The following is a 23,951-nucleotide window of genomic DNA, read 5'->3' as shown; positions in this document are numbered from 1 at the left end:
TTTTAGTTCAGTTTACAAAACAGTAAGATATTAAAACTGAGGTTCAATGATTACAAGACACACAGTAAAAATATGCATAATCCTGCAAATGAACAAAATGAAATTAAACAAAACTTTACCAAAGTGATTTAAAATAATTAAATGATAGGGATTTAAATGATAATTTAACTGGAAGAAAATAATGAATGGAAGCCCCAAAGAAAAAATGTTTTTGCCTTATGCAACAAATTGGCTTGCAATCAGAACATTCAGGTGTGGTCATGGCAGAGCTAATTTGTTTCTTAAGGTCTGATTTGATACACATGGAAATAAACACATTGGAATGCTTCTTAAGTGCTGCCTGACCCTGTTCTTCTTTGAGAATATCTAGTTCAGTTTTTCATCCAGAATTTAGTTATTGCTTGTTCAATTCCAGTGTCATTGTCAGAGATTAACCCTTCAGCTTGATGAAGCTCTTTGAAATACACTGTGTTCTTTGGATTTGAAAGATAATGGCTGCAGTATCTGTAATCAAATAGTTCTGACTTGTATAACAGTTGTTTGGAGAAATTAATCTTAAAGCCCAATGACTGAAAAACAGAATATGATGCAATCCTGACCAAAGAATGAGGCTCATTTCCCTTCAACCAACTGTGTAGTTTGCTTTGCACAGTAAACTTTGTGTTGTTTAGAATACCAATGGTACACCAACTTTACATGCTTGTTTTTAATTGTGCAGCTTTGCGTCAAAGTGGCCAATGACTTAGCAGATACTACAGCTTAACGAAATAATGACATGGAAACTGACTAGGGCTGCCTAAATTTCACAATGTGCACTGAAAAGTTCAGTGTGTTGAAAAGGCCAAAAAAAAAAAAAAAATAACAGCAGAAGGCAATGGAGATTCATGCATGGAGAGAGGGCAGGGAGCAGGAGCATGGCAGGAAAGCCCAATCTACACCACCACTTCTTTCAGACTCTGGCTTAAAAGCCAACTTCTAATACATTATTTTTGAGGCCAGGGTGAATGAAAGACAGGTGCATCTGTTGCACCCAGATGGAGAAAAATGGTTAAAATTATTCAGAAAGGTAGAGGTCATTTACTTTGCACATTTAAAGCTTTAAGAAGTCTGGTTCTGTAATAAGAATGAAACACAGAAGGCATAATAATTTGGCTAAGCTGGTAAAATTTTCATGACATAGAAGATATCAAAACTCAACCTGTGATGCCAGGCACACAAATAGGCAGTATCAAAAGCACATTTGTGACTGGGTGCAATCTGTACAGGAAAACAGACACACCAAAATCCCACTTTACCCATATTAAAAGGTGCCTCCTAATTTATTTCTTTTTCCTATCCCCACAGAATGCATTTATGTTTCTTTGTTACAGTGCTGAAATTCTGTCCTTCTTGCCATAGAAGCCCTTACACATATTTTGGTAAAGAACAGAAAAAAGGCACGTTGCATATTCAGAAGCTGCTTGTGCATCTCTGAAAAGCATCTCCAATTTCCTTTCATATAGCTCTGGAGGTTCCAGATTCAGTTGCTATTATTATACTCTTCCTCACAATTCCTTAGACAGACTGCATATATTTAATTTGCCATGTCTTAGGGATGAGGACAATGCTATGTCTTGGCTAATGGACAATGAGGTGCTGATTACTCATTAATACCAGAATGCAAACCACCATCATAACTACAATAACATCATAATAACAACAAAAACACATGTAAAGTGCTAGATTAGCCCTGGAGGCACATATGTGAACTCTACTGACGTCACATTCCATTCTATACCCAAACTGGCAATTACAATTACGTTAATGCAATTAGAATAGAAAATCGCATGCACTCCATAGCCGTTGTCCATGGTTTTAATAAGAAGGGAGTCACAATCAAGCTGAGAATGCTACAACCAACAGCACACAGCTGGAGGGGCGCGTACGGTTGTACACATGTCGGCTCCACTGACTGCTGGATCAGCAAACGCTTACGGATCAGTTGCAGCACTGCTGCCAGGCAGAGTCTAGGACAAGACTCATCCCTTTGGATGCAGAACCAGATGCTTCCTCTCACCAGCTGCCAAATCCCTTCATTCTAACCTCAAATACACTAAAATAGCTCAGAAGCAACACACGAGCTGGGTCCACTATCCTGAGCTTGCTACTCAGGTTAATACTCCAAGTCATCTCACCTCTTACTGCTGCCAGGGGTGCCATGTGAAAGACGCTGCCTAAGCCAACACCATCAGGTAGAGATGAGGAAGCAAAAAATTAGTTGAAAGTCCTGCCTCTTAATCTGACCTCAGCTTCTAACAACGTATTTTGTAACAGAAAGAGAATAGGTTCTGCTGAACTTAGATGTAATCATCAAACCAAATGTTTGTGTTAAGCACAGATGCTTGGAAAGAAAGAGGGAAAAATGAAAACACAAAAATCTATGCTGGCTGGAACCAAAATAGGCGATCATCTTCCTGTTAACTCGATTGATGTTTCATAGCATGTCCTCACATAACATCAGCTACGTATTTGATTTCAAGGAAATTACCAATTTCTTCAAACTACCCACTCACATTGCATTTTTAGCAAGAATTGTCTGTGTTTGCAGGGAAATCCCACTGCATTTTAGATATTTGAGTCTTACTTCAGATATCTCCAGAGTACATGAATTCCTGAAATGTTTTGTTGTGGGATGAGCCCCGGTGCTTTGCATCTTCAGGAAATCTTACAGCAGGGTTACTGCCGGGTTAATGAGGGAGCACACAGTGTGTGCAGGGATTGATAAACAAGCTGATATCTGCCAGCACGTTTCTACACTTCTCTTTCACCTGTGTCCCTGCAGACCCTTTCATGTTTCTACTTTGTGGGTGCAACTCTGCATGTGTAGAGATCCCACGTAGCAAATGCTAACAGGGGTATGTACAAACCTAAGTTTATAAAAGTTACACAACCTCGGGGTGAGGTGATCAGACTCTGCTGCCTTAGTGGAGCGCTGGTAGAAGCAGAGCACTCAGGTTAATCACACCCTAAGTAATTTTTCCCATGTGCCTGCATGCGTGCTGGCATGCGCATTTGCAGGTGCGCACCCACGCAGGCACGCATCGGCCTTTGTGTCATGAGCCGGAGAAAAAGACTATTCTTTTGTAAAAACAGGAGCCACTAATTCTCTGTAAGGCTTCCAGAGAAGCCCAGCACAGGGGAAAAAAGGGGTGAGAGTGGCTCTGCCTGTGGCAGGGTGAGTTCTGCTGTCAGACCTGCTCATTGCCCAGAGCTTTGGGAATTTAGATGAATTTGGAGAGGCTAGGGATGGTTTATGCAACCAGAAGTAAGTCCAGCTTTATAAAAGGTCTGTGATGCGTAGAGTTGGCACCCATGGGGTGAAGTGGCTGGGGGGAGGGGAGCCAGCCTGCTACTCAAGAATACATCAAGCCCTTGAGGAAGCAGAGTGTGCCATGTTTGAAGATGCAAAGATAATCACAGTGCTGGGAACCGTCTTGTGTAGCGGAGGAAGCCAAACAACAAGAGGAAAGCAGCATATGCTCGTGATTTCGCACAGGAAGCTAGCAGCACCTCCTGCCAAAGCGAGATAAGAAAACTCCCATGGCTTATTCTGGACAAGGCTGTGGTGATCAACCTTCGCTTCACACTGTCCTCGCTCCGCTCCACGGCCTGCTCCCTTTCCTAATGAGTTTCAGAGCCTTCACTTCTATTAGCATGCAGCATGCCAAGCACAATAGCATGGTGTATTTATAACTAGCAACAGGGAAAAGTTTCCAGGGTAAGAGTGCACTTCATGTCATCTTGATGCATTTCACCGAAATCATACTACAAACCAGCTCCAAGCTAAAGTCCTGCCGATGAAAATACTGGTCTCAGAAGAAAAGCTGCTGGGTGAATTATAGAAGAGCATGGGAGCTGAGGTAAGCAATTCGTCCAATTATTCATAGGGTGGTTTGACCCCGAGTATGACAGGCAGTTCTGATTGAAAGCCCCAGATCTAGTCCATCCAGACACATCTTCCCCATCCCAAAGACATTACTGCAGTTTTCATTTCAAGCAGTGCAACAACAAATACCAGTGAAAGAGCCTCAAACCACAAATCACTTGGAAAAATACTCATCTTCTGTCTCCTTGTCCTCCCAGCTTCTCCCTCCCATGTTCTCCTGTGTGATTCCAGAGGCCATTACAATCATTACCTCATGTAAATATCTCATTCAACTCTCTAAGCATTCCTCTTGGCAAAGCCCCCGGCAGCCTCACTCACACTCTCATTCACTGGGGTAGTATTTGTTGGGAGGGAGAGGAAACCATCCTGTCACCAACAGTGCCCATTTTTCAGAGTGATTATTGGCAGCCACCCTGCTTTTCTCAGCAGCTATCCTTTTTTTAGGGCAGCAATTCCTAGCAGCGTCAGGGCAATGCTACTACAAATTCAAGCTGGGCTGACTCACATCTTTTCAGAGGCAAGGATGACAACACTAACGTTAAGATAGGAACTCTGGAAATTCCTGGAATTGCAAAGAATATATAGGAACTCTTTTTTATTTGCAAGTTTCCAAAAAAATCTGAATGGCATGGGCCATGACTGTTCTGCGCCATGTCCACTGCCACGCGATTGACAGCACAGGGCTGGTGCAGCCACGTGTCCTTGGGAATATTGAGCCAATTTGAAGCAGGAAACGGAGAGGAAAACTAGTAGCAGGGAGCATGTACAGTTTGTAAAATGTGCTTTATGGTGGTAGGGGAAGGAGAATATGTGCTGGCCCCCTGCCAACTTTGTCTATGCAAAATGATTCTAGGATTCTAAGAAGCTATGGGTCCAGGTGCTCCTGCTCTAGGTCAAAACCAATCAGAGGTTGAAATACTGGCAAAACTGCAGCTGGGAGCTCATCCCAAACACCTTCCCTAGTATGCACATTAGTGGAGCTAAGGGGAAAACTACCTGTGGTAGGAACAGGATTTATTTTACTTTTTTTTTTGTTGTTGTTGGGTTTTATATATTTATTTATTTAGGATCAGGTCCCTGATGTCCCAAAAGCCTCATTCTCCTGGGGGGTATTTTGAAAGGAGTAGGGTAGATGGCATTTAGAGCTTTGTTGTGTACTTCTATGGCTCTATCAATAAAGGAAGCATTTGATAGCTGCACATTGACTTTCTTGCTGTTACTGATATGCAACCAGATAACTGGATGGTGTTTCCCTTTCATACCCATCCTTTCTAGACATTATGACTTGCCTTTAACTCTTCCAGTTTTCTGCCTGGAAAGCTGATTGATCTGAGCTATCTCAAAAGAAGCAGTAAGATCAACAGCAACATTGCCTACCATAATTTTCAGTATTTCATCAGCCCACACATAGACTTCCACAGGAAAAAATCACTTCCATAACTGCACACCTGAGCACCCTGCAACACCAGTTACTCACAACAAAAAATGCAGATGATTGAGGCTGAGGGTGACCAAAAAAAACCCCATTTTGCTTCCAACTTCTTTGCCATTACTTGAAATCTCTGGCCGCTAGGGAACATAACAATTTTTTATAGTAATTTTTATAACATAGTAATTTTTCAGGTGTCTACACATACTGAGGTTATCTGAAGTTTTCTCACCTTGTCTTATCAGAAAATTGTATTTTGCTTCTTGATCCTCAGTTTTTTGCTTCACACTGCTTAGCATTCTTCATGGACACATGACATCATATTTCAGCCAAACCCACCATCCTTCCTTTTTATACAACTCTCTTTCCTGCTTTACTAAATTGTGCTCACTCTCATCTCCCACGAAGCCACTGTGATTCAGCTTCCACTTTCTCTGTGCAAAAGGAAAAACCATGTCCTTCACAGAGAAGGAGGATGTTGGCTGGAAGTATAGAATTATCACATGAGATTTCCACAAGCACCTAGAATTTCTTTCAGGGGAAAAATGTGTTTGATTTTGAGAGTCTGTAGTATTGCAAGGAATAGGGTCTGAAATTTGGTTGAACAGTCAGAATCCTAAAGAGAAAGTCCACAAAAACTCTACATACAATGTCCACTTTTGCACTCCTTTTATTTTTTTTAATTCCCAATTTATGTTCCCTATAAATAAAGTCCAAGATATTGTTCAGACCCTTCTAGTGTAAGTTATTTTTCTTGCACAACTCACTTTTAATACACACTCAGCTTCTAGACATAACCTTACATCTATAATATTCCAAGATCCATGTATCCACAAATCCTTCCTCCTCAGAATGTCAAAATTCTTCTTCTTATCTTTGCTGTCCTAACTGGATCCTCTTGGTTCTAGAAAGGAGTAACTTTAGCAGCCTATTCACACAGTCCTTCATACTGCCCATCTTGCTGACAAGCTGGAAGAGCAACTCTCACCCTTTCCATTTTCCAGGGTTTAGCAAAGGAGACAGAGGAGCTGTTGATCCACTGAGGCTCTGTTTTTCAAGATGATTTGTTTTCAGCTTCTCTTTAAGTAGGGGTCTGGGAGCAAATCTGGGCTGACTGGAGTGAGGGACTGAGGTGCAGGCAGAAAACAAGGAAGGGATGAGAAAGAATGGAGGGAAACATTTTTAAGGAGAGAGGGGAGCTGATTAGAAGGAAAACAGGAAGAGAAAATACTGACAGGCATGCATGTAAGACCAAGGATCCATCTACCCCATATCCTGTCCCAACAATGACCATATGCAGATGGTTGGAGATGAGTAAGAGCAGGACTAACTTCAGATATTTCCTTCTAATACTCCCACAGTCACCAATTATTATCAACTCAGGAATTTCCCTCAATATAGGCTGTTTCTACACTTCTCTTCCAAGACTGTAGGAAGTTTTCAAACCCCCAAAATCTTCTGGCCAGCATATTCACAGATATGCTATCCACTACATGAGGAATGATATCCTTTTTAGTTCCAAATTCTGTTCCTCCTGTCTTCATCTAATGGCCTCTTGAATTGGAAAAGATATACAACTTAACTAAGTTAACAACAACTGATCCTCAGACATGTGTCCTTTACAAGTCTGTAAGTCTCTGTCCTGTAGCTCCCAAGTCACACTTTTTTCAGTCTGTAAGAGTCTTGATCTCCCTCCTCACTCATACTTCACACATTCCTCTCATTCTCTGAAATTCCTTTGATCCTTTTTGATGCTATTCCTGGTGTACCTCCCAGTTTGGCTGCATCCTTTGAAATTAAAGGATCAGAAATGCTCATAGCATAAAAAACATTTATAATTTATGGATTTGTGGAGTTATCGTGGTTTTCTGTACTGTGGTCTTTATTTCTTTCCTGGTGATTCCTAACACTTGATTTTCTTTTTGAGCTGCTATTGATAGTGTTCACTTTCACAAACCCACCTACCACAGCACTCAGATCCCTCTTTGTAGTACTAATGATCAGCCAACAGCTTTTTAACACCTATTTTGCCTAAGAAAGCAAGATCTTTTTTTCCTATGTATATCATGCACATTTATCCTCAGTGAATTTCACCTGCCACTTTTTTGCTGGGATACCCAGATTAAGAGAGTTCTGCATTTCATTGCAATCAGCTCCTCATCCTTACAAATCCGAATAGCTTGTCATCATCAACAAACAGTGTCACCTCCTTGCCACCTTTTCCAGGTTATTTCTGAACATGTTGACAAGTACAGACCCCAGCACCAGCTCCTGAAAAACTTCACCGATCACCTCCCTCCACTGCAAGAACTGGTTGTTCCCTCTTAACCTCTGTTTCCTATTTTTTAACTGAATATTTTTTTCTGAGCACGATCCTACCTCACATGCCTGTTCAAAGCCTTCTGCAAAGGCTTTTTGAAAGGCGTACACATAAAAGGAAAGAGGATGCTAACTAAAGTTTGTATATTTTTGTAAAAGGTGTACTCGATCCAGTAATAGTACTCCATTCATAATCACTCTGAAGCACACACAGAGTTTGAGCTGGTGCCTTCCTTTGGCCAGGAGCCCCTGCTAGTGCAGGAGCAGGCTTCTGGCTACGGGCTGGGACGCCCCACTGGCTCCGACACTGCCAGAGTGCGGGGCCTCGCTCACGTCGTGCAGTCCCCACGTACAGCCTGTCACACACTTTATTTCCCATGGGCTGGGCCACACGGAGTAAAAGATCAAGCAGAAACATCCCACCATCTACGTGACCCTTAAGTGTTTTTCCTTAAGGCTGGGTGTCAGGCTTCACATAGTAAAGCCAAGAAACCATCCTGTGAAGGCAACAAGAAGAAAAAAAAGAAACTTGGAAAAAATAAAAGGAAGGGCAAGTGAAAAAAACCCCAATATAAGCAAGTGAGATTTAAAGCACGATACTAAGCAGAGTATCCCTGCTGATCAATGACAGAGCAAACAATACAATGCTTCTTGTTTTAATTTTTAAAAAAATTTGATTTAAAGTGATTTGGAAACCAGCAATATCAAAAATTGAAAGCTTAAGGTTCTGATTCAACCAAGACCCACAATGAAGTAATTTATACTTGCGGAATAAATTCATCAGTGTGTAACCCTGTGGACAGACTGTGGCAAACTGTACTCGGTATAAAGCATGTGTTAGTCAAGCTTATGTAACCATATGGATGTGCCAGATCTGATTCAAACGGCATTTTGCAAACAAAATATTAAAAAATATTTTCAAATTCCATAATAGTGACTTGAAAACAAGGATATAGCTCTACTCAGGGGAAAGAATGTGTTCACAAGCAAACATTGGTTTTTGGCTCCCAGTGAAAGTGCAGAATGAGATACTTAAGCATATTGCTTATTTAAGCTGAAGCAGATCAGATGCTGTTTCACTCCTCTCTTTCCTTTGCAGTGGCACGGACTTCCAGGGAACTTGAAGCCAATATACACTCATATGCAATTCCTCTGCATTTTTTTTTGAGGTTATGTTAAAAACCAAGGGGTTTGACTTTTATTTGCACTCATCTATTTCCCCAACCACATCAAAATAAGGGAATAGCTAGTATGATTTTAGGTGTACCTGTATGTGCCTCTACATCTCTAGATTGCTGTCAGATGATTTTCCTGTAGCACAGGGTGGAAGGCACAAAGGCCACCAGCCAGATCCTCAGCCAGTGTGAACATAGAACTGAGGATCCAGCCACGTGTCAAATTACACAAAGGCATTTTAGAACTACCAGTTTGTTAATGGCATCTGACCTACTTATACCAGCTCCAAAGACTCAGACTTTCCCTTCCTGAAAATAGGCACAGGGGATAAAACCAGTTGCTGTGGACAAACTAATGGTCATCAACATTTGCAGACATCCAACAATTAAACTTGGGTGGTTCAGTACACTCCTAATTGAGTATAATTAACACTTGTTCTTTACTTGTTCATTTTACATACCTCACTGATGTTCCAAATCTGGTTTCCCGTGATCATCTATCCAAGCACATCCTAATGATTCTGGCTTTCAATCCCTTATTAATACCCTGACATAAACAGTGCAGAAATGCAATTAGACTGCTATGCACACATGGCCTGCCTCCTCTTTCACTGAAGCTGCTGGGACTCTGGCCATGCACTGTCGTTATGATAGATTCAGTCTTTCTGTGTCTCTGCAGAAGTTTCAAGGAACACCTCTAGTTTGTTTCCTCCCAGATACTTCATCTATTCAGCCCTCCATCTCCAATCCCACCATTAGGTGGTTTTGCCACCAAGGAGAGTTCACATCTTGACAGTGTAGTCAGGAGAGCAGAGAATCATGCACCAGTTTCCCCAATTACTTTGTTTTTGTAAGCAGCTCTATAATACTGTTACATTTCTCTCTCCATCAAGCAAACACACAAGCATAAAAAACAAAATAAACAAAAGCCAAAAAAACACAGACTGATATGACGGCAGGGTTGTAAAATAATAATATAACATTCAGTTTGAGACTGAACAAAACTGATAGCTCAAGAGGAGGGAGGCAGCAACATGATGGGAGAGCTGAAACACCCGTGGTTAAATCTCAGTGTTGCAACTGTCTGCAGTTTCTGAAGGGCCGATCAGTCAAATCTTGGGCAGAGGTTGAAGACCTCTCTTGAACTGCCCACATAGAAATGACCACTCAGAGAAGCTGGGCCCAAACAACACTGCACAGCTGCTGAGCAAGCCAGTGCTTCCAGTGAGCAATAGCAGTATCCCACATGCCCTTCTTAGCAATTCCTGCCAGGTCAGTTTAAGATAAAATCTACTGAAGAGATCCAGGTCAAGAACCATTAACATCAAGCATGTTCCTGGCATGCAGACGCTTGTTCTGTAACCTCAGAACGGATCTGTTTTAGGTGGATCCCAGCCTGCCTGGCTCTGGAGACCCTCACCAAGCCCTGCTGCTGTCTGCCCCATACACCTCTGCTGACAACCCAGCCTGAGACAAATTCAGGATGGACAGGATGGCTCCAGTGTGGTAGAAAAGAGGCTGAGGAGGCTGCTGGGAGCTTCAGGACAAGTGTCCCACTGGCCCGTGCTCTTCTATATCCACTGAACACCTGGGGGCTGCCCAGCCTGGGAATGTATCCACTGCAGAGCAGCAAGATAGCCCTGGAAAAGCAGTTTCTCAATCTTTTAAGAAAGACTAATTTTTAATATTTTTTTTTAAGAACTTTTATTTTGCATTGTGCCTTCCACTGTCTTTTGGCTGCCATCTCTAAGTTTAATAGTTCTGCATAAGCTTTAAAAAACCCCAGAACTTTGTTTTTTGTCCCAGACAGATTTCCTTGACTCTTTTATGTTTCCTTGTTTGAGTGAACATCAGAAGAGGATCTTTCCACCTACATATCTAGTTAACTAGCTAGCTAGCAAAATGTTGGTTAATGGCAAGAGTTGGTTTAAGCAAAGTAATTGTAACAGAAAGCAAAGTACAGGGAATTTTTAATGATGTTGGTCTTTCACATTTCAAAAACTCACATTTGTTGAGCAACTTTACCACTTTTTTTTTAATTTGCTATGAGGGAACTGTGGAAATCATTTTATTTGGCCAGTCTCATGTTACTGGCGTGAATGAAGTAGAGAGAAGAGTTATGCAAATTGACTATATCAATCAGAAATCATTAAACTATATCTGCATTTAAAAGCAATGGAATTCATTGAGGTATTCTTAGAGCTTTGTAACTGAAATACTGCTTGGAAAAGGAAGTGAAAGAAGTATCCACACAACCCAATGGCTGCTATTAAAGGAGGTCACAGGCATCAGTCCTTCAAAAATAAAAGCATCTAACTTAGGCAGTCAGTCCCCAGCTTGCAGTGACTGCTCAAAGGGTGTGAAGTTAAGCATACATATAAATATTGGAGCAATCAAATCTTGGAGCCAATAGTGCACTGCAAGGTCTTTGCAGCAACAGCATCTTTTTATTCAGAAATTTCCCAAGAATCTCCACTGCCTTACACTGAATGGTAACCTGTGGGGGTTTATTGACTTAAAGTGCAAGGTACCTCTGTGTACAGAAACAAGCTCTACATGAGCATAAACAGAACAAAATTTCAGTATTGGAAACCTAACATTGGGCAGATAAATACAAAAAAAATATGTATTGGTAGAACAAGGTATGTTTCTTATCTCCTGTATGAGGTAAATGCATATTAAATCTGTTGCTTAGGCAAACTTCCCTTCACACAAAGAGGGAAGCATAATGAAATAGGTGGGATTAAAGGGTTTTCCAGCTCTTCAGGGAGAACACCTGAACATGCACAGACATTAACCTGAGCAAGGTGTGCCAGCTCCTGAGGTACTCCACTCTGCTCCCTTCCTGGAGCAGGAGACAAAATTTACTCAGGTATTTCTGCCTTTCTGCAATAGTAAATTGTCATATTATTCAGAGGGAGTCATCCCACTCCTTTTAGGCAAAGCATTAAAAATGGTTTCTCCAGACTACTTCTTCAATGAGTACTTAAAGAAGAAGGAAGGGGAGAAGGTTGAAGAGAATCATCACAGAACAATTATGCAGGCAATTTGGAAGCCAGTCTGGAAATAACATTGTAACAGAGCCAATAGCTGATTCAAGTTGTTACATTTCTCCTCTGATCACCTGCTCAAACACATTCCTCATTAACATTAATGGAGTCTGCAGTTCAGCACACTACTGAACACCTGCATGCAGATGTTAATTCCTCTTTCTGATGACATGCTCTCCTCTGCAGGAGTGCCAACCCGTGCTTGCTAACAGATGGAAATATCTGACAACTGATGAGCACCACCTCGATTTCCAAGGAAGAACCAACTGTTTCTTCAGTGCTGCACTGGATTTCAATCCAGAGTATTCATAGCTGTATAAACTCTTGAAAGAAACTAAAAGACTGAAAACTTTCATATATGCCTTTCTCAAGGTTTCTCTAGTTAAAAGATGTTCTCTTACATCTCTTAGCAAAAATAAATCTTGCAACTTGTCCTTGTAAGGTAACATACCAGGCAGAGGAAATGCAGCTCTCACCTGTCCTTGAAATGGAGAATTTCAGGTAATACCTATTCCAGCAAGAGGAGAGATTGCTAGTGCCACCTCTTGGTGAGAAGGGCACAGAAAGACAGCCATTAAAATAATCCCAAAGACACAGTGGGAAAAATAACACATGCTTCTAGGAAGTGCTGACCAGTCTCTCATTGATATCAAAGCACTTCCAGGTATCCTTAGTTTGAGATGTTTAGTATTGAGACCCTTAGTATTGAGATGTCCTATTTAATTGAAGGATGCGTCTTGTACTCACACTTTCAATTCAACATGTCCTTAAATATTTGCCTGGTGCTAAATCCCAATTCTATGAAAGCATTAAAAAAGTGAAATCCTGGGGAATGTGATTATTCTTCAACGGAAACTGAGAAAAAGTTGTGTCTTAAACTTGTTAGGTTTTTAAATATCTTCATTGGGCTGTGATCCAAAAAACTTGTCTGTTTGAACCCTCCAATAACAACTTAATGATAATGCTGTTGTGGAGGTTGAGTGTTAATCATTAAGTTTGTCAGATTTCATGACACAGGAAGAGCTGTGGGTGAGTCAACATGAACTCCTAATTATAAGAAACAGAGTTCAAAAGAAAACTAAAATGTAAAAAGAGGATTAGTTTGAGCACCACATCAGCGTCAAGTAAGCTTGCATGGTGTCATTTATTCTCTACCCTCTTTAAATATCATCCTGGACAATGGTGGGCTCATTTAGCTTGCTGCACTGAATCTATGACTAAACATATGACACAACAGATCTGACCTTCATAATGGAAGAAGCTTCTATGATGTTTCCTGTCTATTTCAAAAGAAGCCAAACATAGGAGTCACTGTGCATGGAGAAAAACATGGAGGAAAACTTCTCCCTGTGAAAGCGTGTGAACTTTGCAAGGCATTGTCTTCTCTCATGAAAATGCAAAAGCAATTATCGCTTCTGGACGAATATTGCATGCATGAATAGTAGTGAACTGTAAATAAACCCAAACAACAATACCAAATAACCACTCTGCCCTCCATTTTCAAATAACGATGGAGAAAATGTTTGCGCTGTGACTACGTGTCTACTGAAAAATATACTGATTAAAAAGTAGACAATTTTTATTAACTAATAAAAAACCAATGTTTACAGCAAGCTTTATGCTTGTAAAAAAATATCTAAGTGTAATAGCAAAATATATATAAAATATTATATTTTTATAATAAATTTATATATTAAATTATATTAAAATATTATACTAAATAAAAGTAAAGATGCTGTCCTACCTTGTTTTAGAATGGTTTTGTTTACAGGGATACCACATCCATGTAATTTTAGGTGGAGGAATACCATACACAGTGCATGTCAGCACTTGTTTGTTGCCTAGTAAATGCAGATTAGGTTCAGGGAATGATGACACGGCCTTTTCGTATATCTGTGGTTTCACTGGAAAGGGTAAAAATTGGAGAGCAATTAAAACCAGCTTATTTCCAATGTATTGCACTATTATAAAAATACTACATTCCTGCAGTGTGAGCAACAAGAAAAATCCCCAGGAGAACAAAGGAAAACAGCAGTCCTGAGTCATGTCAGATGAGTGGTTAGTAACACATTTAAGTCATCAAGAACAAATATGTGACTGTGGAGGACAGAAAACACTTCAAATGAAAACCAGCATCCATCTTCTGGTTCAAAGATGGGCCTTTCACCCTGCATATGAGGCTTGGGTTTGGGTCCATGAAGTCAGTAAGAAAACCCACAATGCCCTGATGATGGCAAGATTGGTGACAATCCAGCTCAAAGGAAATTGAGCATTTACATGTTCAGGAGAAGCATGGGAACACGTTGCAAACTTACCATTTACCGTAAGAGTGACTGTAAGATTCTTCGACAAGTTCCACTGTCGAATGCTCAATATTATGGTGTAGTTTCCAGCATCCTCCTCAGCAACATCCTTGATGACTAATGAATAGTCTTTAACAATGTACCGGGCACATTTTTCAGCAGCAGGTAGCCCATCTTTTAACCTGTTTCATGGAATTCCAGAAATCAAAATTCTGAAAAATATTTCTGCTTAGATCACCCATGTTACATCGTATTCCTCAATCTTTGAGAAGGAATTGGATTGCCAGTCTGAGATTCTGTTTACCGGAGGCTTGTCCTTTTCATTCAAATAAGATTGCTGATATTTGTAAACCACCTTAGAGAATACTATTCTATATATTAAAATTGATAAGAATCTGACGGGGTTCTATGGTATGTGAGAGTTGCTGAAAATTTCAACTCTGTCTCTAAAGATCCCATGGCTGTGACCGCCATTTAGTCTGAGAGACAACCATTTTGTCTAAGAGCTGGTCACAGAAATAAAGGTTGCATCATCTTGCACTGGCCATTTCTCTATGACCTCAGAATACATCCTGGGACAGAGTATTACAGTACTCTAAGCACAGCTGTGATTTTAGGAAGAGGAAGAGTAAGTAGATTAGATAAGCACTTAGGAATCAGATATCCTGCTATCAAGTGAATGTTTTTAAAGATAACAGAAAATCAACGTAGAAAGTACTAACTGTTGCTCACACATAGATTCCTGAAGCAAAAGAATTTTCTTCCAAGTCTAAAATACAGTGTAAAGTGCATTTTAATGAGCTGCAAGAAGGTTAACATGATGTTAGTAGAAGGGTGCAACACATATTCATTATGATGATGGATTTGATCTCAATGATTCACAGCTTTTAGTAAGTATTTACAGAAAACTCTTACTTTTATTAGAGGAGCACTAAACTTTGGTCAAAAGAGTTATGGATTTAGGCATTTCACTGCATGTGTATTTTACAGAACCAGAGAATAGCTGTAGCTAAAAAAGCCTTTGGAATTCATTTAGTCTAATGTCCTATATAAAGCAAGGTCAGAAGGTTGCCCAACACCATTTTCAGTATGGTTTTGTGAATCTCCAAGAATGGACACTCCACCTTCACTCTGGGCTATTTATTCCAATGTTTGACGAATCTCAATTTTAAATTAAAAAAATTGTTAAAATTTGTTAAAAAGTTTGGAGATATTTTTTTTTTAAGTTCAGAAGTTTTGGATCTATATGTATAGTCAACAAACCCAAACACTGGAGAAACAGAAAATGATGTATAAATGGCTGGCATCAGTGTCACACTCACCCCTTAGTTTTCCACATGGAGCCATAAGCGTAAAGGTTTTGTAAAACAAGACAACACTTTTGGGGCAAAATTAATTCCCGGCTGTAACATGCACTCCCCCTGTTTATGTATGTATTGTTTGTTTTCTTAATCAGTCTTGTCATAGACCCTTTGCTAAAGCACAATTAATTGAGCCAGAGCTACTGGTGTTTAAAATTATTTAAACAAAAACCCCTTGAGATCATGAATAGATAACACTTTTCCATATGAATGTGGTTTGGATTAATAAAAAAACCAAACAAACCTGTTCCAAAAGTTCTTAACACAGCATACACGAGACAAATGAATGATCCAGTGAATGCTCTGCTGAAGTAGATCTACAACCTTCAGATCACTGCATAATAATATCAACTTCCATTTTTTTGCAATAATGCATGTCTGTATGACTCAAGTCAATCATTTATTTTAATGAAAGAAAAGAAGGCTTTCTCTTACAGTCTGAAAAAGCAAGTTCAGCTTTCAAATCTAGGTGTGAATGATGTTGGATGCAACACTTGAGTCAAGGCCGGTGGAGATATTTAGCCGTAGAGCATCCATTGATTTCAAGAGGAGACATACCCAACCTATTTGAGGATCTCAGCCTTAAACTTTCCTTATCGCCTTTCTCGTCCTTGTGAAATGCAGGTAATTTCTCATAAATTGTTAGAACCCCAGACAGCTCTGAAATGTTAAAAAAATCCTCCCCAACTCTGTTATAACAAGGTGTCCAGGATGCATCTGTGGAAGTAACTGTTGTCCTACCATATAACCTCTGGAGAGGGAAATGCCTTCACTTTCATTGACAAACGATAGGATTTTCTTCCAGCTACAGCCTCCAGCGCAGTTTTTCTTCGACGTTTCAAATTAATGAACATTTTATCTTAAACAAAATAAAAAAAGTGCTTTGTATTACTGATTTTCATCCTGCAAAAGGAGTAGTTCTACTAAAGAAAATGTGACTCCAAATAAAAATTATCTTTAATAATTTTGATGCTTCCACCTGTTAACATCAAAAATAGAGCCTAACCGCCTGGAGATCTATAAAATGGAAAAGAATATACAAGAAACTGAGATGCAGCTTCCAGGGCATGGAACTGCTTGGAGAATATACACTCTAGCCAAATTCACATTGTGCTCCAGCCAGAAAAAAAGGCACAAGAGATAAAGTAGTCTGTAGTATGTGGGAGGCTGAACTGAGGATGATCAGATGACCTTTCCACTCCTACAGGCCAAGAATCAATGGGTGTTCCAAAAGAAAGCATTTTGCCAGAGAAGATTTAAGGGATCTTCAGAGAAATAGCAAAGGAAAAGGCAGAAACTTTCTGTATCATTGGTAAACAGCTGTTTCAAGCAAACAAATCTTTGTCACTTCACTGGAATAGTATCAGCCTGCTGGAATTTGTTCTTTTCCAATTGCTCTGCCCTATAACTCCAACTCCGCCAAGTTGATGGCTTTTACCAGAGGCAATAAACCAAAAAATTCAATACATTGGAAAATATCTCTTTTTCCCTTGCCAACTTGTGCAAAATAAAACATTCAAAGCATAAAAAATGTTTGAGTGTCCTTTTGATGGTACCTATGATGCAATATTTACTCACATTAGAAACTGTATAAGGATGATGGATATCTATTAAACAAGTTCAACATTTAATCACGACACGTATATTGAAAATAACATGCAGAAGACAAATAACTAATTGCACAAGTCAAGTTATAAAGTTACAGCCCCGATTCTGCAAGCCTTTATTCACACAGGCTCTTTCTAATATGGGTATCCTGTAATGGGGCTGCTTATGTGAATGCAGGCTGACTTCAACAGTCTCAGCTTTTCTGACTCTAATTTTAATCTCCAACTTCTCTGACTTTAATTTTAATCTAAACCTCAGTTTCTCACAGATGCAGTCTATCTGCTGAAGGTACAGTTATCAATGATAACAATGATAACAATGATAACAATGATAACAATGATAACAATGGTTATCATGATTCATCCTATGTTCCCAGTGCTTTATTCCAGAGTTTAAATAGAGAAAATGGGCTGAAATTCTCTCTAAAAATGCCAGCACAGAGTGCTTAGTCCACACTTCAGGATAGGAGAGAAAAGATTCACCATTGAAAATATGCAGCAAATCCATATTCTGATCATGAGTCATCTGCGGTAGAGGACACCCACCAGCCTCTTGGTCTTAACACCAATGGTGCTCTAAAGATCCTGGTGTTTCTAATTGTAACAGGGTGTCATCCCAAAGGTCACTCCCCAGAGAGTCCACATGCAAAAATGCCCTTATTCACATACTTTTTAAATAATATCAGAAATTTCCAGATTTCACAGAAGGCCCAGACAAATCATAGGGAACTCGATCAAGTGTCCTGCTGTAAAACCATATTAATTATTTGCATTTTTTGAATGGTCTATTTGCTCCATGTAGAGTTAGGGTATTTATTTCTTTAGTTCTTCAAAGAAAGAAATGCATAAGTAGCATAGAAGAGGAAATTACATTCTTCTATTTAAATTATGCTAGTACCTTCTTTTCCCCCACAAACCAGAGATTCCCTGATTGTATCTGCTAGAACTGGCTGAGGACAGCGCCATCACAACATTTAGCAGACAAAAGTGATGAAATTGAACATTAACGTGTCTATTGCCAGCAGTACAAAACAGTCATGGAAGAAATGGCATGTTTTCCCTCCTGAAGTGCCTCCCTCATTTCCCTTTTTCTGCCCATGACGAATGTGCTACAAATTCACTTCCACCTTCTGTCTCGATGTAAAACTATCCCATGACTGACCTTGGTACATGAGCACTGAATATTCTACAATTGTGCACCACTTCTTACCATAAACAATGACTGTTGTGTTGACGGCCTTGATCGACGGCCCGCTCTTCACATGGCAGGTGTACTGGCCTTTATCAATATCCCGCACTCTGTCGACAACGAGGATGCTGTAAAAAATGTTGGCCTCTGAATTCTTCTGGTCAATACGCTGCATTACAGAACCTCTTTTCCTTGTCTATAAAAGCCAGAGAAATGAACAAGAAAGAGGTTAATCAAACCAATTTTCATGATTATTAAGATTTTTATTTTTTTGTACTGCCACCATAACTTAATAAAAACAACCACAGATGCCTTTTTACATCACAGACAAGCAAAAAGATGCTTAACATTTCTGGATGGTCAGAAATAAAAAATATAAGCAACCTTATAGGGCAATTCATCCCTGTCTTCACCCAAGCTGTCATTGTATCCAAACCAGTACTTTCCAGAGGAAGAGCTTCCCTTTTGTATAGCCTGTCATATCAACATGCCCAGCTCCCCACTGCCATTGTCCAACACTGCTAAAAATCCCTGAAGCCATAATATGAAGAGAAACACATGGTTTGGTGCCTGGATTCAGTGCCATAGGAAGCAGATATGTAGAAGAAAAGGACATTAACACAAGGAGGGGAGAATTCTGGAGACACTAGAGACAGAAAAGGGACTAGATTTGGCAAGGGAATAGCAGGGTGGAACTGAAGATAATGTGACTCTGAGGAGTTATTTCCTGCAACACCCCCTTAGCATTTGACCTCAAAGTTTATTTAACCCAGGACACTGTTGATGTCTTATAAACACTGAGCACCCTTCAGTTACCATCTTAATAAAAACAAAGCACAATTTTACAAGTGTGGTGCCCAGATAGGGCTTGGTAGGGCAGTAAAGAGCAATATAATATATTTGGAGCATTTCTTGTTGCTAAGTTGTTTATTTCTGAGGTGAAAAAATGCCAGGGAAAATGGCTACAGTAAGCAATAAACAATTGCATTAATCTTCCCTATATAATGCAATCATAATTTCAGCCTGTGATTAGATACAATGAGTGACATAATAAATGATCTGGACTTGAATCACCAGCATAAATCAAACTGACATGAAAGGAATGGGAGTTGTAAACCTTAAGCTAATGTCAAATTTCTTATCAGTTTTACACGGGCTCCCTGGCAGTTATTTTGTAAGTGACAAATATTTATGAGGATGCTCCCAATGTGGGAGGTGGAGAAGCACATTCAAGATCATTCCTGTAGTTGTCAAAACAAGAGGATTGTTCTTATGACACTTAACAAATGAGATTTTTGGCTAGCTAAATCAAAATATCTTTTCTAAACATGCTGGAATCAGGTGCCTGACTGTCTGCCAGTCTTTAAAATGAATGTGTTGAGAAGACAGCCTCACTGAAAACTTTTTTGTCACAAGAGAGAGCCCCTGCCTGGGACGGGGTGATAAATTTCTCTCATTTCACCAGGTCGAAAAGAAGCTCCCAGAGATGAAACAATTCTAGCGTTCGCTCCTGATTATGCAATACAACCAGAGCACATTATGTAAACATGTTTACTCATGAAATTAAGCATCAGAAAGGAAAAAAGAAACCTTAAGAGACATGTCAGCAAGGGTCAAAATGATGGAATGCAAACAACGGCAAGCATTCCAGACCAGAATTCCTCCCGGGATGCTAGATGCAGCATGATCTGTGGGAAACCTCTGGTTTATTCTTTCCAACCGCACCACTCACCTCTCCAGGGTAAGTCCATGTCATCTGCACTCTGGTGTTCCAGGCTGCAGTAACAGTGCAGTTAATTGCTAGGCTGTCTCCCTTCAGCAGCTTGACAAGACGGGGGGTGCTTAACTGAACATCAAAAATTGTGTTGGCTGCATGTGACAAAGAGGGAGAACAGTTAGCCACGCCAGCAGGGCAGGGTGCTTTCTGAGAGACGGGGACTGGAGAGTGACACCTACTTTCTCTGTGCGTTAGGTACTTGGTGCTGTAGGTGTGCCCACCGATGGTTGTCTCACAGCTCAGGAGCCCGATGAATTTGTAAGTTGCCTTAGGTATTCTGAAGCCTTGCATGCTGTCCCAGATTATTGTCTTGCCATCAGGAATTAGGGTTTCTCGTGGAATCTGGAAGTGCCAAACACACATCACAAAAACAACTCATTCTCATGTCTACTCTCTAATCAAAGTAGCCCAGTAGAAAAAGGGATGGGGAAAAAAGCACCCCAAAAAAACCAATGCCAATCAACATGAAAAGGATGGCATTTAATGATGTGGGTTTTTCAAGTCACATTTTCATCACAAAATAGAGGAAAAACCTGTGTGAAGAATGCAAATGCTGCATTTGTTTCCAGGATTTCATTATTTATAACAGGATGTAATTTATGACACAATAGATTGACACTACAATTAGCTTCAGCACTTGGTCTGCTATTCTGTTGGCTCCTGGTTGGCAGCTAAAATGCTCATCTCCAGGAACCTTTGCAATTAACTATCCTGGTTTCACCACAGAGAAACAAATACACACTTTTCATTGGAGATGACAAGTAGACTTAATTTGCTGTCATTTTGTGGCTTTAAGAAATTCCTGCCAGGATTCAATTCCATGCATGTCATATTTATTTTGCCTAAAAGAATTAAAAAGCAAACAAAAAACTTATTGCCGTGTGGGATCAAACTTTGATTTTCTCAGCAGTACAAGTTATCTTTTACATTATAATCCTTTGCTCTTCAAGCCCCATTTTAATAAGGTATCAAGAAAACCCTGAAAAAGTAGTACCTACCATAGCCATTGAAGCTCAGACAAAACCTCTTGTTTTCAGACCATGCTATTTTGTTATACCTTATTAATGGAATTAATGCCACCATTTGGATAGCACAGCGATAAGCCATGAGTACAAAGCCTGGATATGTCTCTACTTTGATAATACCTGTTTTAATGGTAAAAATAAGATATTTTTAAAGATGGCACAGAGCAGAGTTTAAATTAATTACGGTCATAAGGAAAGATCCCTGGATCAAATAAGCACCTTGCAGCCCATCACTTCCCACTGTGCACCAGTCTCACTGTGTCCCTTCATCTCTTTCATCCCCTTTATTTGAGCAGAGGACTCACGTGTTGGACAGCCCTTTCCTTCCTACAAGCAAAGCCAGCATGGGTGGCTGTCAGAGGCTGGGGGAAGCATGTATGTCTGTCTCTTTCCGTGTGGTACAGCTTCTCTCTACAACCCAGCACCCTCGATGCTGCCTGCTCAGCCCATGCAGAAAGACACCCTTGAGACCACATCCACTCATCTCATGTCATTTCCTCCAAAATAACTAAGTGCATGATGAATCAAATGAGGAATAAATACAGAGCACAAAATGACGTGGTAGAATTCCTTATCTTTACAACAGCTGATAAGATGCTATAATAAGCATACAAATCACAGGGAAGTGTCTGTAGCACACACACAAGTAAAGCCCATTATATTACAGCCTGCTGGCTACTATTCAACAATATCTTGGTCCCTATGAGCTCTGTTGCCATTCCTGTTCTAAACAAAACAATTTTCAACTTTGGTTTACCTAGTTCATAGTTATGTTTTCAAGAGCTTTGATTGGATTTATCCTCTTGCTGCTTTGGTGGAAACCAAACTATTTTACCTGAGCATATTTCTGTAGAGGTTTTAATGAAGAAAGTGAAGCCAGAGGGGCAGAGCCTTCCTAAACTGGTGTTTCCCAGGGAATGCATTCACTGCACACTCATTACTCATTTGATGTATTACTGACTTTGTATTAGCCTTACTCCAGGAATACAAAAGTAACCAAAACATCCAGAAGACTCCTATTTTGCAACTCATAATTTTGTGAGATGTCTGGATATCCATTATGCTTACTTATTGTGAAGAAAAATCTTTGCCTGTGCAGTTTACTCATCTGACATCCCTCAAAAACACTAGAGCAACATCTTTTTAGTAATTTTTTTTGTAGCTCTGAGATAGAAGTTACACACAGTCACCTGTGAAAGCATAACACAACAGAAATTTACTCAAAGGACAACTTCAGAAAACGGAGGTCTCTGACTAGCAAAAGACCTCCGTGACATAGCTGGTCTCTGACCAGATCTCAAGGGGAAAACCCCAAAATGCTGCAACAAGCCCCTGTTGGAGGGTGGAAATACGAGGACTTTGTCTCAGATGAGAAGATGAATGGAGACTGGGTGCTCAGCCCTTTCTTACCCAGCTCTTCTCCATGCTGCTCTCTGCCAGCCCCACTGGCTCAGATTATGTTTCCCACTCTCAGAGAACCACAGCTGTTTTGCTCTGCCCTAAACCAGTTTTCAGATCACCAACTAGAAACATGGTATTGCCATCGCCATGCTGATCACTGCATGGATGGTACAAGACAGAGAATCCAAGAATCACACAATAATTTAGGTTGGAAGAGACCTCCAGATGTCATCTGCTCCTGCCCCTGTGCAGAGCAAGGCCAGTGCAGCTCAAGGCCTTGTCAAAAATCTTGGCCATTTGGTCATCAGAGAGAGAAGTAGAAAACCTATGAAGAAACACTGTGCTGTAGCAGTGAGACTTCCGCTGAAACAGCAGAAGATAAATTCAGCCACAATAATAGCTTTCAGATGGGAACCAACAGTGAGTCAGAGGCATTCAAAGAATCAGCTTGTTGCGATGGCTGCGACAAAGATGGAATTTATTGTCTACATGCTAATCTTGGTGAACCATATCACTGTGGCTCCCAGTGCATTCTTGGCCTTTTACCTTCTTTGTACTTTGTTTCAAATGCAACTATTTTTGGTATAGGCTGTGCCTCTTTCTTTGCTCAATCTTTGCTGAATGCTTTTGGTACTTGGTGGCATCAACACAGTACAGCCACATACTGTGTACCTACCTATGGTCAAGAGTTATAGTCATACTGTCCCCCACATCTCCAAAGGCAGATTGTATTGGAAAGAGACAACTAAAAATTCACATTAAAATGTACATTAGAGTCCTGAATGCTTGTCTTTTCTTTCATATTTCCCCTTCCACCAATTTGGGAAGGATCAGGTGGCATAATTAAGAATTCAGATTGTCCGGGTATGTGATTCACAACATCCCTTGGGGTTTTTCCACTTTTTATTCCTTGTACTGAAGATTATTTACTTCTCCTATGAATGTCACTGTTTTTAAGATAGAGAATCCAAAAGGATTCTCAGTAAACAGATGGATTAAATCACTGTATCAAAAGGTGATACTTTCTCCATTTATCAAGATAAGAGCAAATGAAGAGGTAAGAGAAGTGCACAGCTTACTTCCAGTAAGGTTTATCATATTTAATGGATCCTGAATCAGGCTGCCAGAATCATGTTGATAGGAATGATGGTTTCAGAGGCTCTGAATATCTAACTATTAAGCATTAGATCAAAACTATTAATTGATTTCACAGTTTTTCATATGATAAGGAAAAGGCCATTGGCTGCTGCAGATAAACATTATATCAGGACCCAAAGGTTGAATTTGAAATAGGAATTAAAAGCTTCATCCCCATTTCCCAGTCTGTGTTTTATTAGCTTCTTGATTTTTGAAGACCCCCATCCTATGTTGTATGTGATTGCCATGCTAT

At 40.1% G+C, this 23,951-nt stretch overlaps 1 protein-coding gene across 2 annotated transcripts in view; it reads right to left on the bottom strand.

Moving 5' to 3' along the window:
• FLT1 (fms related receptor tyrosine kinase 1) overlaps positions 1–23,951 on the bottom strand; it is a 108,048-nt gene that overhangs the window by 56,933 nt on the left and 27,164 nt on the right. For both annotated transcript variants that reach the window (XM_005516287.3, XM_014250354.2), the window contains exons 5-10: positions 20,315–20,477; positions 20,091–20,227; positions 18,380–18,554; positions 16,304–16,421; positions 14,214–14,383; positions 13,643–13,802 (exon numbers count right to left, since the gene is read on the bottom strand). In XM_005516287.3, coding sequence (XP_005516344.1) covers positions 13,643–13,802; positions 14,214–14,383; positions 16,304–16,421; positions 18,380–18,554; positions 20,091–20,227; positions 20,315–20,477 — 923 coding nt within the window. The remainder of the gene's footprint in view (positions 1–13,642; positions 13,803–14,213; positions 14,384–16,303; positions 16,422–18,379; positions 18,555–20,090; positions 20,228–20,314; positions 20,478–23,951) is intronic.

This window comes from Pseudopodoces humilis, chromosome 2 (genome assembly GCF_049639895.1).
Source record: "Pseudopodoces humilis isolate 2021_Gansu_Grassland_sample_001 chromosome 2, ASM4963989v1, whole genome shotgun sequence".
In the NCBI taxonomy this organism is placed as follows: Eukaryota; Metazoa; Chordata; class Aves; order Passeriformes; family Paridae; genus Pseudopodoces; species Pseudopodoces humilis.
This window is presented reverse-complemented; position numbering and strand designations above follow the sequence as displayed.